This window comes from Meriones unguiculatus, chromosome 4 (assembly GCF_030254825.1).
Source record: "Meriones unguiculatus strain TT.TT164.6M chromosome 4, Bangor_MerUng_6.1, whole genome shotgun sequence".
Classification (NCBI taxonomy): domain Eukaryota; kingdom Metazoa; phylum Chordata; class Mammalia; order Rodentia; family Muridae; genus Meriones; species Meriones unguiculatus.
Genome location: NC_083352.1, coordinates 128,014,663 through 128,030,135, shown reverse-complemented (window position 1 = coordinate 128,030,135; position 15,473 = coordinate 128,014,663). Strand labels below are relative to the sequence as shown.

The 15,473-nt window shown below is 45.1% G+C and overlaps 1 protein-coding gene across 1 annotated transcript in view; it reads right to left on the bottom strand.

The window, feature by feature from the left end:
* Pygb (glycogen phosphorylase B) overlaps positions 1-6,762 on the bottom strand; it is a 42,482-nt gene extending 35,720 nt beyond the window's left edge. The window contains exon 1 of the mRNA XM_060383108.1: positions 6,427-6,762. Within this exon, the coding sequence (XP_060239091.1) occupies positions 6,427-6,669 (243 nt within the window). The 5' untranslated portion in view covers positions 6,670-6,762. The remainder of the gene's footprint in view (positions 1-6,426) is intronic.
* Between the last annotated feature and the right edge of the window lie 8,711 nt (positions 6,763-15,473).

Below are 15,473 nucleotides of genomic sequence, written 5' to 3'. Positions count from 1 at the left end.
TTGGTTACCACGGAGTGACACTTCTAGGATGTGTGGCCTTGTCGGAGGAAGTGCATCACTGGGAGTGAGCTTTGAGGCTTCAAATGCTCAAGCCAGACCCTGTGTGTCTCTCTCTCTCTTCCTGTTGTCTACTGATCCAGATGTAAAATTCTCAAGCTCTTTCTCCAGCACCAAGTTGACCTGCATGCTGCCATGCTTCCTGACATGATGACAATGGACCAAACTTCTGAACTTCCAATTAAATACTTTCTTTTATAAGAGCTACTGTGGTCATCTTGTCTCTTCACAGAAACAGGACATTGACAAAGACAGTAGCAATTAAATTTTTAATTAAATTGAAGCTAAGTGGTGTGGTTATTTGTTTATAATCCTAGCCAGGAGGCTGAGATGGGAAGATCACAAGTTCAAAGCCAACTGGGCTATTCAGGGAGACTGTTTCTCAAAACAAAAAGATGCAAAAACAAATCCACTGACTTATACGCTAATTTCACCCCCAAAATCACCTTCCTATAAATCAGGATGATGTTCTGTCTGTCTGGGTATTGTGCCCCAGCCAAGTTTACACATAAAATTAGCTATCACAGCCTGTAAGAGCAGAGGTCAAAGGTGCATGCTTACTGACAGGAGTCTTCATCTGGTCAACACTGAACAGCTGCCTGCCACCAGTTTGAGGCTAAAGACCTGCGTTATCTGCTGTTGGGGAAGCCTGCTAGAGGGAAAGGTCACCTTCACACACACAAGTGGGAACACATCAGGAGACTAGTAATGTCAAGAAGATTCTACCATCAGCTCCCACTGCTGATACAGTCTAATGAAGCCCCAGATACAGTGCTCACAGAGTGGCCTGGCTGATGGATTATCATCTCAGCAGCTGGTGATTACCTTCTCAGGAGAGCTGTTTATCCTCAAACCACCACTACCATCAGGCCTCATGCTTATGTTACCAAAGACAGCCCAAGGGGCCTGAAGAAAAGGTCAACATATAAGGTCAACTGTCTGTCCACAGGGCACTCAACTGACTCTCCAAAGACCTACACAGAGACTACACACAACACACGTGACAGCAGGACTCTGTTGTCTGCTATAAATGCATTTAATCTTTCATTTGCTCTGAAAGCCAAAACTGTGGGCCTGAGTTTAGTTTCTGACTTCATACCCAAATAATGCATCCTCTGCACTTGTTAGCCACAAACACCTTTAGGGGAAGGCAATCAATGCACATTTGAGTATCTTTTCCTTTATTTTTAACAAAAGTTTTATGATATAAACTGCAAATGCCCAGAACACTCCAGACCATCACTTTAATCTTTTCTTTCTCTTTTTGACAGGATCTCACACTTTAATATTTTAAAGGTGTGCTCCGAGACCTTGAAATGAGCATACTCAGGAGTCCAAGACTTAACTGGCATGCTCAGGAGTAAGCCAGCCCTAGTATATCTACAGGCCTCGTGAATAATATTTCAATGCCTGCTCTGTTCTGGGAGGGCAGGGCATTGTTTTTTGGAAAAAGCTTCCATACTCTACTTGCTTGCTGTAGATCATCACTCTTTTTCTACCCATGTCTTGGCTGTGCTTACTTTGGCTTGTGACTCACCGAGATTCAGACTGTGTTTGGCTACATCACGATGTCTTACTTTCACTGAGGCCTTCTAACTAAGTTGAAACTTTTATGCTACACCTTGCCTAATCATCCTCAAATCTTTCTGGACAGAGTTTGTTTTTTGGTCATCACCTTCCTCCTCCTCCTAAGACAGGGTTTCACTCTGTAGCAATGGCTAGCCTAGAACCCATTAGGTAGACCAGGTCTTGAGCCTGCCTACGCCACAAAGGCATATGAACCTCACCTAGTGAGATTTTGGTTTTTGAGACAGGGTCTCTTGCATGGTTTGCGCTGATCTCAAACTTGCTATGTAACCAAAGATAGCCTTAAACTCTTTTGCTCTCACCAGCTCTGGATAGAGGGAAGGTCAGCATGAAAGAGGAACATTTTACAAGCAAACACAAAACCATAACATGTCTGAACAACAAAAGCTTCAAGAATAGATTACTAGCTCAACTCTCTTTATTTTAAAGATGAAAAATATGTGAGGCTTAGAAAGGCTAAAAACTACACTCAGCTAACTGGTGTGTGGTGGCACTCAAGGCCATCATGGGTTCCACAGAGAGATCCCACCTTTTAGGGGAGTATCAACCCAAATAGACAGTAGCACACCACGGACAAAGTAGAAAAATTTTTAAATCAGGATGGAAAGGAATTTGGGGCTGAAATGTTTACATGGTTCAGAGATAAGTGTTTATTTAGAATGCTCCAGGCCCTAGGTTTGCTCTCCAACACCACCAAGTAAAACAAAAATTGTAAAAGATGTTAGACTCAGGTCCAGCTCTCTCTTGATGCTCAGATCGTCTGGTCCCTAAAGGGCTCCAAAGTGGCCTCCAAAGGGCTGATGTTTCAGAATGGACTTCTAGATTTTGTTAGAAATTAAGAGAATCTATGTTATGTCTGTAATTACTGTTTCTAACAATCACGATGCTAGGGCTGGAGAGATGGCTCGGTGGTTAAAAGCACTGGCTGCTCTTCCAGAGGACCTGGGTTCGATCCCAAGCACCTGAATGTCAGGTCACAACTGTCTGTAACTGAGGTCCCAGGAGATCCATCACACTCTTCTGGACTCCAAGGGCACCAGGCTTTACTGGTATACAGAAATAAATGGAGGCAAAACACCCATACACAATAATAAAATTAAGAAAAAACAAGAGCATAATGCCTCTAAGTGAAAGAAAAATCAACAGCCATGTATGGGTCTAAGAAAGTCTTTGGGGCTGTGTACTCTCAAACCTGAACAAATGGAAGTGTTTAAAATCTAAGAGCAGCCGAGATGGCTCAGGGGGTAAAGGCTATTACCACCAACCCTGATGATCCAAGTAGTATTCCCAGGACACACATGTTAGAAAGAGAGATCTGAAAAGAGAGAGAGAGAGAGATCTGACCTGCACATGGATTTTGGTATGGTATGTACTTGCCTCATACATACACATATACACAGAAAAATACACACCACACATGCGCGCACAAACACACATACACACAAAGCGTTTTAAATATAATAAAAAACAAATTAAAAAAAGAAAAAGCCCCAATGCTTCTACCAGTACAGAAAAAATAAATGTAGAAAACCAGAGACATTTCTAATGTAATGTGTGAAACTATAGTTAACATCTCTGTACTAGTTCATCAATGTTTTCTAATTTTCCCTCCAGCAATCACAAGGAGTTGCATATTCTTAAAAGAAAAAAATAATAAAAGCAATGCTTTATCGAATATGCCATGTGCTTCCAAGCTCTGAGGTATCAGGCTCACATGTCTCAGGCCCTGTAAGAGCATGGGATGGCTCTGAGGTATTTTGTTGGAAGTACACTTCCATTTCTCACATGGCCTGTGCAGAAGTGGACTGTTGATCACCGTCATCGGCTACCCAGACAGGCACTGAAAATCAAGGCATCAAACTCTCAAACCTAGTCTCTGCCACTGTACCAGTTTTCCTGTCTTCTGAATGAGTCAGGGATGTTGGTATAATGTTCTTTTGAAATGTACACTCCTTACCCTTGTTCATTCAAATGCTGATTTCTCCCCCCCCCACCCCTCTAGTTTCAATCCAGATATTGCATTGTGATACTTATTCTAAGCATCCTGTATCAACTTTTCGTGAACAGGCCAAAATAAAGCAACTAGCCACAATGTTGAGAAAGGAGAGGGGAGGAGTCAGAGGACAAGGAAGAGAGGGAGGAGCTAGAGGACAGGAAGCAGTGGGAGGCAGAGAGCTGAGAGAACAGAGGCAGGAGAGAGATCTTAGAAAGACATGGAGAGATGGACTGGACCTAATATATCACTAAAAGCAAGTATAATGTGGGTAATCTAAATGTTAGGAAACTATGAAGGCTTGGAGGTTTAGGATGGACTACTACCCAGCATTGTGTTCTAGGTTAATTAAATAAATTATAGTCTCTGTGTGGTGATTTGGTTATACAGCTGTTTAGGATTAACAGCAAGCATTACCAGAAGATATATCAATAGTAAATATTAATCACCACTTACAACACAGGGACTTATGCGCAGGCTACCTCAAACTATGGGGTAACTGAGTCTACAGGATCACACCACCATACCTGGATCTGCTTTCCACTTTTAATTTATTCATGTATGTGTGATGTGTGTGAGTACAGGCACTTGAAAGCCACAGCCCAACTCCGTTAGTCAGGGCACAGCCATCAGGACTTGCTGTTCTTTCCTTCCAACAAGGGTTCTAGGGATCAAGCTCAGGCTTGAAGGCAAGTGCCTGTACCTGCCTTACTCATCTCAACAGCCCTCAGCTTCCCTCCCTATGAGGACCTGACAAACAATAGCCTCTCGTCACAAACTGAGCGTGTTATTTATTTTCTGGCTTTTGAGACAGGGTCTCAGCCATGAGAACCCTGCCACAGTATGCTGTATGCCAAAGCATACCCATCCACAGGAAATTCAAGTATATATATGAATATGTATGCATATATGTGTGTGTGTTAGGTTGGATGTGGGGAGAAAGGTTTCCGTCTAGAGTGAGAACAGCAGACAATCCATCACACTCGAGGACCAGGAAACCTGTTGAGGAGATTGCTGCACAGAGAGACATTTCCTTACTCCCTGGACCCATTACCACATGAGCCCTACAGTGTCTTCCAACTCCTTGGAAATGACCTTGAGCATGCAGGCAAGGCTGTGTCCCTTGTCATTCACTGCTCAGTGAATCTGAGCAACATAGCTCTTCTACTAACAAGGCATTCTGAGGGAGCCACTGCTCCTGGCCAGTTTCCCTGGCAGACATCCCAAGCCCTTGTTGTAATAACCTGTTTTAGCCTTTTGGGGCCACTTCTTTCAAAGCTGCCTTGCATACTAAACATGAAGACGACCAACTGATATTCTAACAGCCTGTCCTTCTTGCCTTCTTTATTTTAGGAAGGGGAAACGCCTCAGAATGAATTTGGAAAGAAATTACTTTTTACTCTTAGTAATTAGCAAATATATTTTAATGCCCTATTAAAAAATTATTATAAGGTTCTGTCAGTAAGGCAGCTACTGGGTGCCGGAATTTTTACTGCAAATCAAATCATTACTAACTTGTCGCAGATAGGCAAGTGTCTTTTCCTTGCTAGTTTTTACCCTGTGCTCTTAGTACAGAGTAGGCAAAATTCTCCATAGCAAGAGCAAAATAAAAAAATAAAAGAAACAAACAAACAAACAAACAAACAAAAATCTGGCAACATGGAGCTGTGCAAAAATGATACATCCATAAACTGAAAAACACCAGTATGTATTACTGACCTGAAACCGTGTTTGTGAGTGAAGCTACAAATGGTTTGAGTTGAAACAAAAGCCACAAAATCGTGCAACATGCAAATATGCGTACCTGTCTATTTAGGAACAGAGATTACCTGGAAGCACAAATAGCGAAGAATATTGAGGACTGCAGGGCCTGGTGGAGCTGGCGCGCGCCTTTAAGCCCTGCAACTCGAAGGCAGGGGCAGGTGGTTTTGAGGACAGTTTGATTGCATAGTGTTAACAGACCAGACAGAGCTTAAATGGGGGGTGGAGGAGTGTGGTGAGAACTGTCAGAAACTTTCTTCAATGTATTTGTTTTCCTACTGAGAACAAACGTTTGCAAAATAAAGAAAGCAAGAACTTGTAAAGTAATCTCCAAACAAGTTTCCCTAAGGTTCAAACCTCAAAGACAGCCTTCCGCCAGGGTTCCCTGCTGCTTTAGGCAAGCACTGTAAATGATTTTCTTCTCATGGGCCTTGGAGGGGGTTGAGGGAGTGACAATTTTCTGCAGATTACTGATCTCACCCTTTTCCAATTCATCAAACTACCGGGCCAAGTTCCAGTCCCCTGTTCTTAACTCGCGGCTGCAGAAAAACAAAGTAGGGATGGGGGTTGAGGAAGCACCAACTCTGCAGCCATATCGGAAGTGCACAGCTGGAAAGAAGCCGGAAAATCCGCCAGGAGTTGGGGCCTGGCAGCTGCGGTAACAGCCGACCCCTACGGCACTTTTCACACTCGCAACTCCGCCGAGCGCAGAGGCCCTTCTCCAGACTGCCAGATTTCGTTCGACGCACAGTGGGGGACTGACTGCCATAGAAGACCATTCAAAGCCATACCCGGGGTCTGGGGGCTGCGGGCAGGGGAGGCGGGGTATGGCTCCCAATCAGAACAAAACCCGCAAGTGCGGGGCGTGCACACCTCCTTCTAAGGAGGATGCAGAGCTCTACTGTTACTTCACTGGCCACTAATGACCGTGGTATAACACGGACCAGGCCCACGGACGGACGACACTGGAGGGCGGGGACCGCCCTGCCCGGGGCCGGTCTCCCACCCGGGGAGGGCGGGCCGCTCACCTTGGGGTCACGCTCATAGTAGTGCTGCTGCGTGCGGATCCAGCGGCCCACTAGGTGGTCGCGCACGGTGTGTGCCAGAGCGAAAAAATAGTCGCGGGGCGTGGCCACATTGCGGTCCTTGACCAGCGTGAAGTGCAGGTGCCTGTTGAAGCTCTTCCGCACCTCGGCCACGTCGCCCAGGCCCGCGAGACCACGCACACTGATCTGCTTCTGCCTCTCACTGTCCGTCAACGGCTTCGCCATGGCGCCAGAAGAAGCAGAGGACGACGGATGAGAACACTACCGCCGAGGATGCTGCGGCGTCTCTGGCGCCAAGGACTGCGGCGGAGGCGGGCCAAAAGAGAAGGAGCCTGCGCACTGAGAGGGGGTAGGGCCGCGCCGGGGGCGGGCCCGAGTTGGAGGCGGGGCCTCGGCGAGGAGAGGCAGTGATTAGCAGGTTTCAGCCTGGAGAAATGGTTTGTCCGGAGCTGGAGAGACCGGTCTGAAGGTTCCCCAGAACTGAGCTTTAACCCCTTTGTGGGGCAAAAGTAGAAACAGAACCAGTGGCTGCGCCTGCCACACCAGAGGGCGAGCGCTCCCATCCAGGGACTTCCTGGAGTTCCTGGGACTACAGGCGCTCTGCACAGAATCATCAGACGTCCCCTTTAGGACTGCGCTGGGTGTTGAGGTGCAGCTGAGACGCGTTACACGTTAAGAGAAGTGAGCACATGCTTGACAGGCAGCCTCCAACACCTGCGGGGCCTCGTCGCTGAGCTGACAGGTGGTTCTGGAAATACACCTAAGAAAATGGAAGGTTGATTATGCAAAAATTAAAAGTTCAGAAGTCATATCAATGTTTGTGCCCCCATGACTTCACTTCAGCTCTAGAGAGCAAACTTCACGGAAAGCCTCAAAATACAAATTGCCAGTCTAGGCGGCAGTGACACACAAAGAAAACGAGCTGGAAATTAAAGATGCAGCATTTGCCCCCAGGATATAAAGAGGCCAGGATCAGTCACAACTCCTCTCCTTGTTAAAGAAAATTTCCACCAGCAAGAACTCAGCCTGGCACACCAAGTGGTGGGAGAAACATTGTTTCCTTGGTGAGCTGGAAAGCAAGCTGAGGCTCTGAGGAGCCCAGCCCAGCCCCAAATGTTTACAGCCTTTTATAGGTCAGGCAGCAACATCACAATTCCTGCTTAGGGAACCATCTGAGAGTTGTTTTTGAGTCCCCTAATCATTAAAGGGAAATTAGTTAGGCATGTTTACAGGAACAGAAATTTCAGGAACAAATAATTCTGTGGCAATAATAACATGTAAATATCGGGCCATAAATAAATATGTAGCAATAAAAAAACATACAGGCATTGCAAATAACACTTCTTGGTCAAACTGGAAGAGGATGTACAGCATGACCTTAGTCCTCTGTGACAACCTTCCCTTCAGCCAGTTTTGGCAAATGTTTGTTTTCTAGATAAACAATGGGGGACTTTTAACAAGGCAGAACTCAACCTAAGTAAAACTTTAATCCAATTTAGTCCTACAAAACTGATCACCAAGCTATCATAAGACTGTACATGTGTGTATATACAGAACATACATATGCACACATACATACGCATATATGTTCATATCATCTCCTTATCACTCTGAATGACTACCTACTCCCTAAATCATACTAGAGCAGATACAGTGCCCTTTGACCTGAAGCAGGATGAAGGAAATATCCTATGGCTGGTGGCGCTCAGAGACACAACCCTCTCCGCTGCATGTGGGATACAGCTTCCAAAGCTGCTGCTCAGCACTATTTCCCAGGGAGCTCTGGGCAGATGAGACACAGGGGCCTGCCTCCTGTAAACTCCTCTGGCCCTAGAAGAACCACCTTTCCTTTGTTCTGGAGAAGCTACTGACATAGTGAGGTCAGTAACTTGCCTTCTTTTGCTCCTTTAGGTTGGCTGATGAGGATGTAGAAGTTCCTGCTCGTAGGAGGCAAACGTTGCCACAGGGGGTGTCATAAAAGTCCAGGTGTAGGGCTGGAGGTATAGTTCAGTAATAGTACGGCTTACATGATGTATGCCATCCCCTGATCTGGAAAAGGCAAAAACAAAACTACAAGTGTAGTTGTTTTCCTGGTTTGGTGATTCTAGAGTTAACTTACCTTAATCTCTATTCAGCTACAGATTTTTTCAGGAAACAACACACAAAACTGCCTTCCCCTACTCTTCTTCTGCTCTGGAATTCATTCCCATGACTTTATCCTTACCATTCCAAAGCCAGCAAGATCAAATTCCAGCCACTCATGACAGTGCTGGGGGCTCCAGCTGGGCTGAAGGCTGGGGACCCTGGCTAAGGCAATCTGTTTGAGAGTGACCAGGCAGTTCAGAAGCCACACTAATGTATGTGTCCCTGACACTTGCACAGTGCTGGGGAATAGACTGCAAGCTTCAAAAGAGCTAGCCATGCCTTTAATCCCAACAATGGCTGAGGCCAGCTTCATTGGCAGAACAACACAACCGTTCTTCAAAGACTTTTCTGTCTTTGAACAAAAAAGACTTCACTGAGATTATGCCTACTATCTGGGAAAGGTTCAGCCACCTTCCTTGGCCTGGAATAGTGGAACTGGCCCTATTGCTTTAATGATCTGTGCACTCTACACTTGCTAACTTAGAAGTGTGGAAACTGTGCCATAGGCACTTACTGCTGGCTTCTCTATGCTGGTTAAATAACCACACAGATAAGACCTTTAAAGAAATGAAGGCAAATAGAAAATTTATTACTTAAACTGGACCTGGTTAAATGGAGAGCCACAGTTGGAGTGACCTGGTGACACAACAACCCTCTCTCACAGTTCTGGTTAATTTTCTTCAACGTGGCTACAATCGGGAAGGGGAACCTCAATTGAGAGAATGCCACCATCAGATTGGTCTGTAAGCAACTATGTGGTGGGGGATTTCTTGATTAGTGCTCAATGTGGAAAGCCCAGAACACTGTAAGTGGTTCCACCTTTGGGCAGATGGTCCCAGATTGTATCAAAATGCAGGCTGAGTGAGCCATAGAGAACAAGCTAGGAAGCAGTGTTCCTTAATGGTCTCAACATGAGTTTTAGAGGAAACAAAGATTTAAACCACAGTACATGCTCCATACCCATAGAACCCACCCAGTCTCCCAGCCCAGTCCTGCTTCCACTAACCTTGGTCTCCTTGGCTGTGCTTGCCCTGGTTTTCAATTCCCTCAAAGCATCTTCCCACTTCCTAGACTTCACACTTGGACATTTTTTTTTAGTCTCCCCTCCACCTATAGCAGATTTTGATTCTTATTTAATGCTGTCGTGTGTAGCTCAAATGTCAGCTGAACTCAGGTCCCTAGGCTTATCACACACAAAAACAACTGTCTACCTTAGAGACAAATGCTAGGGAAAAAGATAAGGCTTTACACAAACCATCTCTAAGAGTGTGGGAGGTCAAAGATATAAGATAGGGACAACGAGGAGAGTCACAGACTAAGAAAGGGGAAGAATTCTCATGTCCTCCCTGAGACTAGGTAGAGATCTTCCAGGAATCCATTTGTCACTATTTTTTTCTTCTTTACATTTCATAGTTTGGTGTTTCTGGTCACAGCAGCAAGTAGGTGTCTTTAGTCTTGGAGGAGAGGGGCTCAGCAAGGCTAGGTCACGTTCTCTTTGGATTATAGTCCCAGCAAAAACATTTCTCAAATGCCTGACATGTCAACATGGAGAGCCAATAAAATCTGACCCAAAGGCTAAAGTAGCAAGGAAGATAGACAGTGAGAAGATAGAGATGTCAAGCTTGGCATGGTAGCACATACCTGTCTATAGTTATAGGGGCTTATGGAGAGACTTGAGGTAAGAGGATTACCAGTTCCAGGTCACCTTAGGCTCCATAATGAGCTTCAGGCCCTCCTGGGCTATAGGATGATTCTCTTTCTCACAAGGAAAAAAAAAAAAAAAAAAAAAAAAGACAAGTGCCCATCAAACATGAGCAAGCTCAAGTGGAGAGTCAGAAAAAATGGTATTTTGTGACACTAGTATTAGGAGCCTACTTACCACAAATGGGGAACTAGTGACAGGTTAAAGTAAAGATAGCTGCAAAGTCCAACTTGGTGAAACAGTAAGTTTTATTAGGACAACTTATAGGAGCAGAAGTGAGTCAAAGACAGCTGTATTACTGCAAGTACCTCCAGCATGAGTGACAACTCATAAAAGCTGGAAACTTGGTGCATACTTTATAACCTGTCAACAGCCCAATGGATTGGAGTGTGGTCTGAGCCTCTTCCAGTTGGTTTGACTAGTCAGATTCTTCCAGGCAGCTTGGATTGGCTAGAAGTATCTTTCAGCAGTACTTATTCTTACATACACTTGGGGAGGGAACCTGGTGAACCTGGTCAGTTTCAGGGACTTCCTGAAGTTACTGAGTTGTTTACTTCCTGAATGTGTTTTTGTTGTTTATTTTTTGATAATGTCTCACTATATAGATCATTCAGGCTTTTCTCATAGACATTGGCCTGAGTGCTGGAATTAAAGGTTTGTACCATCATGCAGAGCTGCCTACTTCCTGAGTTTTAACCAGCTTCCCTCCAAGTTGAAGCTTTCTATACGCAATGATTTTTGTTCTTTCATACAATGTATTTTGATCCAATTCTACTTCCTTTCCAAACTCTTCCCAGATCTACCACTTCTACCTACCCACCCAACTTTGTGTCTCAAAAAAAAAAAGCATTAAGTCCACTTTGTGCTGCCCGTCTATGTCCTTGGCCTTCTGCTACAGTACCATTATTCCACCAGAAACCACACCTTTAAGGAACACTGACTTTCCCAGAAACTATCAATTGCCAATAGCTCCTCAGCTAGGGTGGGACTTCTTGCCCACCTCTCCTCTCCATGCTGGGATTTTGTCTGGTTGAGCTAGTGATGAGCTTGTGTATGCTGTCACTACTACTATGAATTCATATGTGCAACTTCCTAGCTGTGTCCAAAAAAAGTTTCCTTGAAGTCATCTACCCTCTCTGGCTCCTACAATATTTCTACCCCCTTTTCCATGATGACGCCTAAGCCTTGTAAGAATAGATGTGATATAGACAAACCATTTAGGGATGAAAATCATAAAATGGAATATTTTATCCAGAATTATTACTACACAAGTGTCCTTTGAGTCTCTAAAAAGTAAGCTAGTAATCTAGAAAATCATTCCCACTATAACCCACATGCCAGAGGTATCATGCATAAGACGGCTGGTGAGAACTGGTGATATAATGGCCAGCTGCACTTCTTCAACCCAATGACTGTTTCCTCCACGCTAGGAGTGAACCCAGAGCCCTGCAAAGGCTAGGCAGTTGCCCTTGGCTTGAGACAGAATGCTGTTTTATGGTCTAGGCTGGTCTCAAATACATGCTCTTCTGGCTTCTACCTCCTGAGTACTAGGAGTCACTGGTGAGTGCCACTCCGCCTCACACCAGAATCAGGATTTTTTTTTTCACCCAGATAAGAGCCAAGGGGTGAAGCTCTTCAAGTCTTCTGATAACACTGTAACATTTATGAAATGACCCAGAACCCTTTGGGGTGTACACACTAACATCATTGGGATGTCTGTGGCTTCAGTACTGACTACTGACTCAGGATGCACCCTGGCCTCTTCATTAAAACTCTTTACATAAAGGCACTTGAGAACAGGAAGTGCACAAAAAAACCTAAACTACCCCTTCTTTCTGATCTTGTAATTCCACTCCAGAGAAAACATCCAATATGCCAGTTGGAGTGGTGCATACCTGTAATCCCAGCAGTTGGGGAGTTCGAGGCCAGTCTGGTCTACAAAGTTGAGTCCAGGATAGCCAAGGATATACAGAGAAACCCTGTCTCAAAAAAAAAAAAAGGGAAAAAAACAACAGAAATGCTTCTGTGCATCTGAAGTCATGTGCAAAAATGCCACTAACAGTCTCAAACTGGAAACTATGTAATGTTCATGAATCCTTGAATGGGTAGATAAACTGTGACATAATCACATAGCCACAAGACATCCACTATTCCCACAAGTGTAGTTGAATATTGCTGTGTAGTAGAGGCCAGCTCAGAAGAGTGTCCAGAGTGATGCTGCTGAATGATGCTCTGTCCAGTGTCAGTACATATAAACCTTGGGGTAGGTTCAACTGAGAGGCAAATATCTCTTGGACTACTACTTTGCAATAACAAGGCAGGTGCAAGGAGGAAGGTAGCTAGCCCTTGTGGGGAGTATTATGGGACAGAAGGAGCCCAGGCTTCAGCTGTCATTCCATTTGCCTTCTTGTTCATCACACACCAGCTGAGCTCCCAGTTCTTCCATAGGTGGCTGTTGTGCTTGCTGATCCTCAGTTAGATGTCTGCTATAACCAGCTTGTGGGCTCACCTTGTCCCCAAAGTAACTGAGAAACCTGTTGCAGAAGCCGTACCCTGGAAGAAGCTGCTGGCACACTGCTCTGTACTAGAGTCTCTCCTGAGGGCTACCTTCAGATGCTGCTTTGTTTTATCTCAGGTTCCTCTATCTTTGGATGTCCCCACCACCAGAGCTACCCTGTTGGGCTACAGGTCCCATACTGCCTGAGGGGGACTCCAAGCTTAGACTCTTTCTGCAAACCATCACCTCCCAGCAAGAGCCAGTGTCCAACAGCACTCTCTGCGGCTTCCTTCTAAGTTGTACAGCTGGGCATGGAACTGCAGCAGAGAGGCTGGGGAGGTGTTAACTAATAACAGACACTGGGCCAAAGCTGGTGGATGTTCTGATGTCAGACTTCAATCCCAGCACTCTGGCTGAAAGGTAGGTGAATCTCTGAGTTTAAGGCCAGCCTGCTCTACATAGCAAGTTCCAGGCCAGGCCAAGGCTGCAAGACCATGTTTAAAACAAAACAAAACAACCCCCCCAAAAAATAGATAAGGAGAGTATATATTGTGTGATTCAGTCATGTGACACTGGAGGGCTGCATAAACAGGTGTCACAAAGGGGCTAGGAGTGTAGCTCATCAACACGTTTTCAATCTCCAGAATCCACAATGGATGTGTGCCATGATGAAAACCAGACAGTGGTCGCCAGGGCCCTGAGTGAAACTCTGCAGGGTGATAGATATGTTCTGTTTCAGGAGTATGAGCTACACGAGGGTGCGCATGCCACAAAATCATTTAAGTGGTGGTTTTAAGATCTGTGCACTCTACTACCTGAAATTTAGATCCAATCAAGAAAACTTTTAAAATCAATATCAGATGAACTGGCAATTTTAGAAATAGCTGTGCAAAGTGGGCAGCTGTGGTCACAGTGAGCCCTCAGAACAGCCTCAAGTTCCACCTCCTGCAAAGCAACTTCAGCGGAATCTGACCCGAATATGGAGCTGTGCCTAAGAAGGGAAGTCAGGGAAGACTTCTTGCCAAAAGTCTATTTGCTTTGTCTTGCTGCTGAACCCTGGATGTTTGATGTGGGTGGGGCTCTGCCTGGGAATGCCCACTGACAAGGAAGAAGAGCAGAGTACCCTACAAGGAAATGCCAGGGAGGACTAGGAGGAAAGGCTCACGGGAACCACAGAGGATTCCGGTCTCCTTCATTCTCTGGGAAGCATTTTCTCAGGTTAGGGACCCTCCTCTGGGATTACCAGATAGCAAAGAGGCCTGGCTCTTCTCTCCAGGCTGAGACGGCAGGTCTGAAAACAGGCCTGAGGGCTGAAGTAACAAGAGAGTCTGCTGTACTCTTTAAGAACAAAAGAATGTTATGGGGTCAGGCCTGACTGAGGAGACCTGCCCGAGGAGATGCCTGTTGTTTCCATATGATTTCTCCTGCAGTGCTGCACCAAGAACACAGGACCTCACACAGCCCAGGAAAGACCCTGAACTTCATCCCCAAATCCATGCTTCATTTTTCAAACTGCTTTACCAAGAGAGGGTTTACATAACATAAGCTAGCCTTAAATCACTCCTTAAAAAAAAAAAAAAAAAAAAAAAAAAGACACAATTCAAGGGTGTTCTGGTGTGTTTAGAGCTGTGCTACCATTATGATTTAACTGTAAATAACCTTTCCACCGTCTTCCCCAAATCCTGCAATCTACATCAGTTTGCAGTTACTATTAACTCCTCCATATCTGCTCTACTACCATCTTGATTCTGCCTTTACTTTGGATATTTCATGTAATCTTTTGTGTCTGGACCCTTTCCCTTTGTGTCCAACCCTGTGCTGAGAACTGAACTCAGGGCCTTTGCATACATACTAGATAACTTTACCCCACAAATTTAACCACAGCCCCAGAACTTCATTCCTTTTAAAGGCTGAGTAACATTCCAATGTGTTTTATCTGCATGTATGTCTGTACACCACATGCATGCCTGGTGTTCAGAGAGGCCAGAGAGGTATCAGATGCCCTGGAACTGGAGTTACAGATCGCTGTGAACGGACAAGTGGATGTGGGACTAAAACCTGGGTCCTGAAGAGCAGTCACTGCTCTTGACCAGTGAGCCATCCATCATTCCAGCCTTAAATCACTCCTTAAAAAAAAAAAAAAAGTCCTTTGAAGGTCTGGGATTATGGCTTACTGGTAGAGAATTTATCTAGTATGTGTCTCCCAATCTTGGAAAAAAATTTATTTGAAATGTATTCCTCAGAAAGTTCAAAGCCTATTTTCATTCCCAAACCTCTTACCTTAAAAAAAAAAAAAAAAAAAAAAAATCCTGGCAGGCCCCTGGGCTTTTTGGCACTTTGACTTGCAAAGCTGCTTTCTGCTGAGCTGTTCTCCCTGGGTGGGCTCCAACCCTAAAGACAGGTCTTCAGAGCACCCCCAGCCTAGCAGACTCTAGACACCCTACTGTCTGGCTCTGTACCGTGGAACCTCAGCAGGGGCTGGGGGAGGCTCAGTGGAAGAGCATGCACGCTCATGCCTGGCATTCTTCTGACCTTTCTGACTGCTTCTGGAGACAGGCTGCCTTATAGGGGAATATCTGCTTGGGAACTATGTAAATCATGCAGCTGACACTAGGATTTACAAGGCAACACTGACCTTCTTCCATAGAAACCTTTATCTCTACAATTAACAACCCAGGAAAGGAT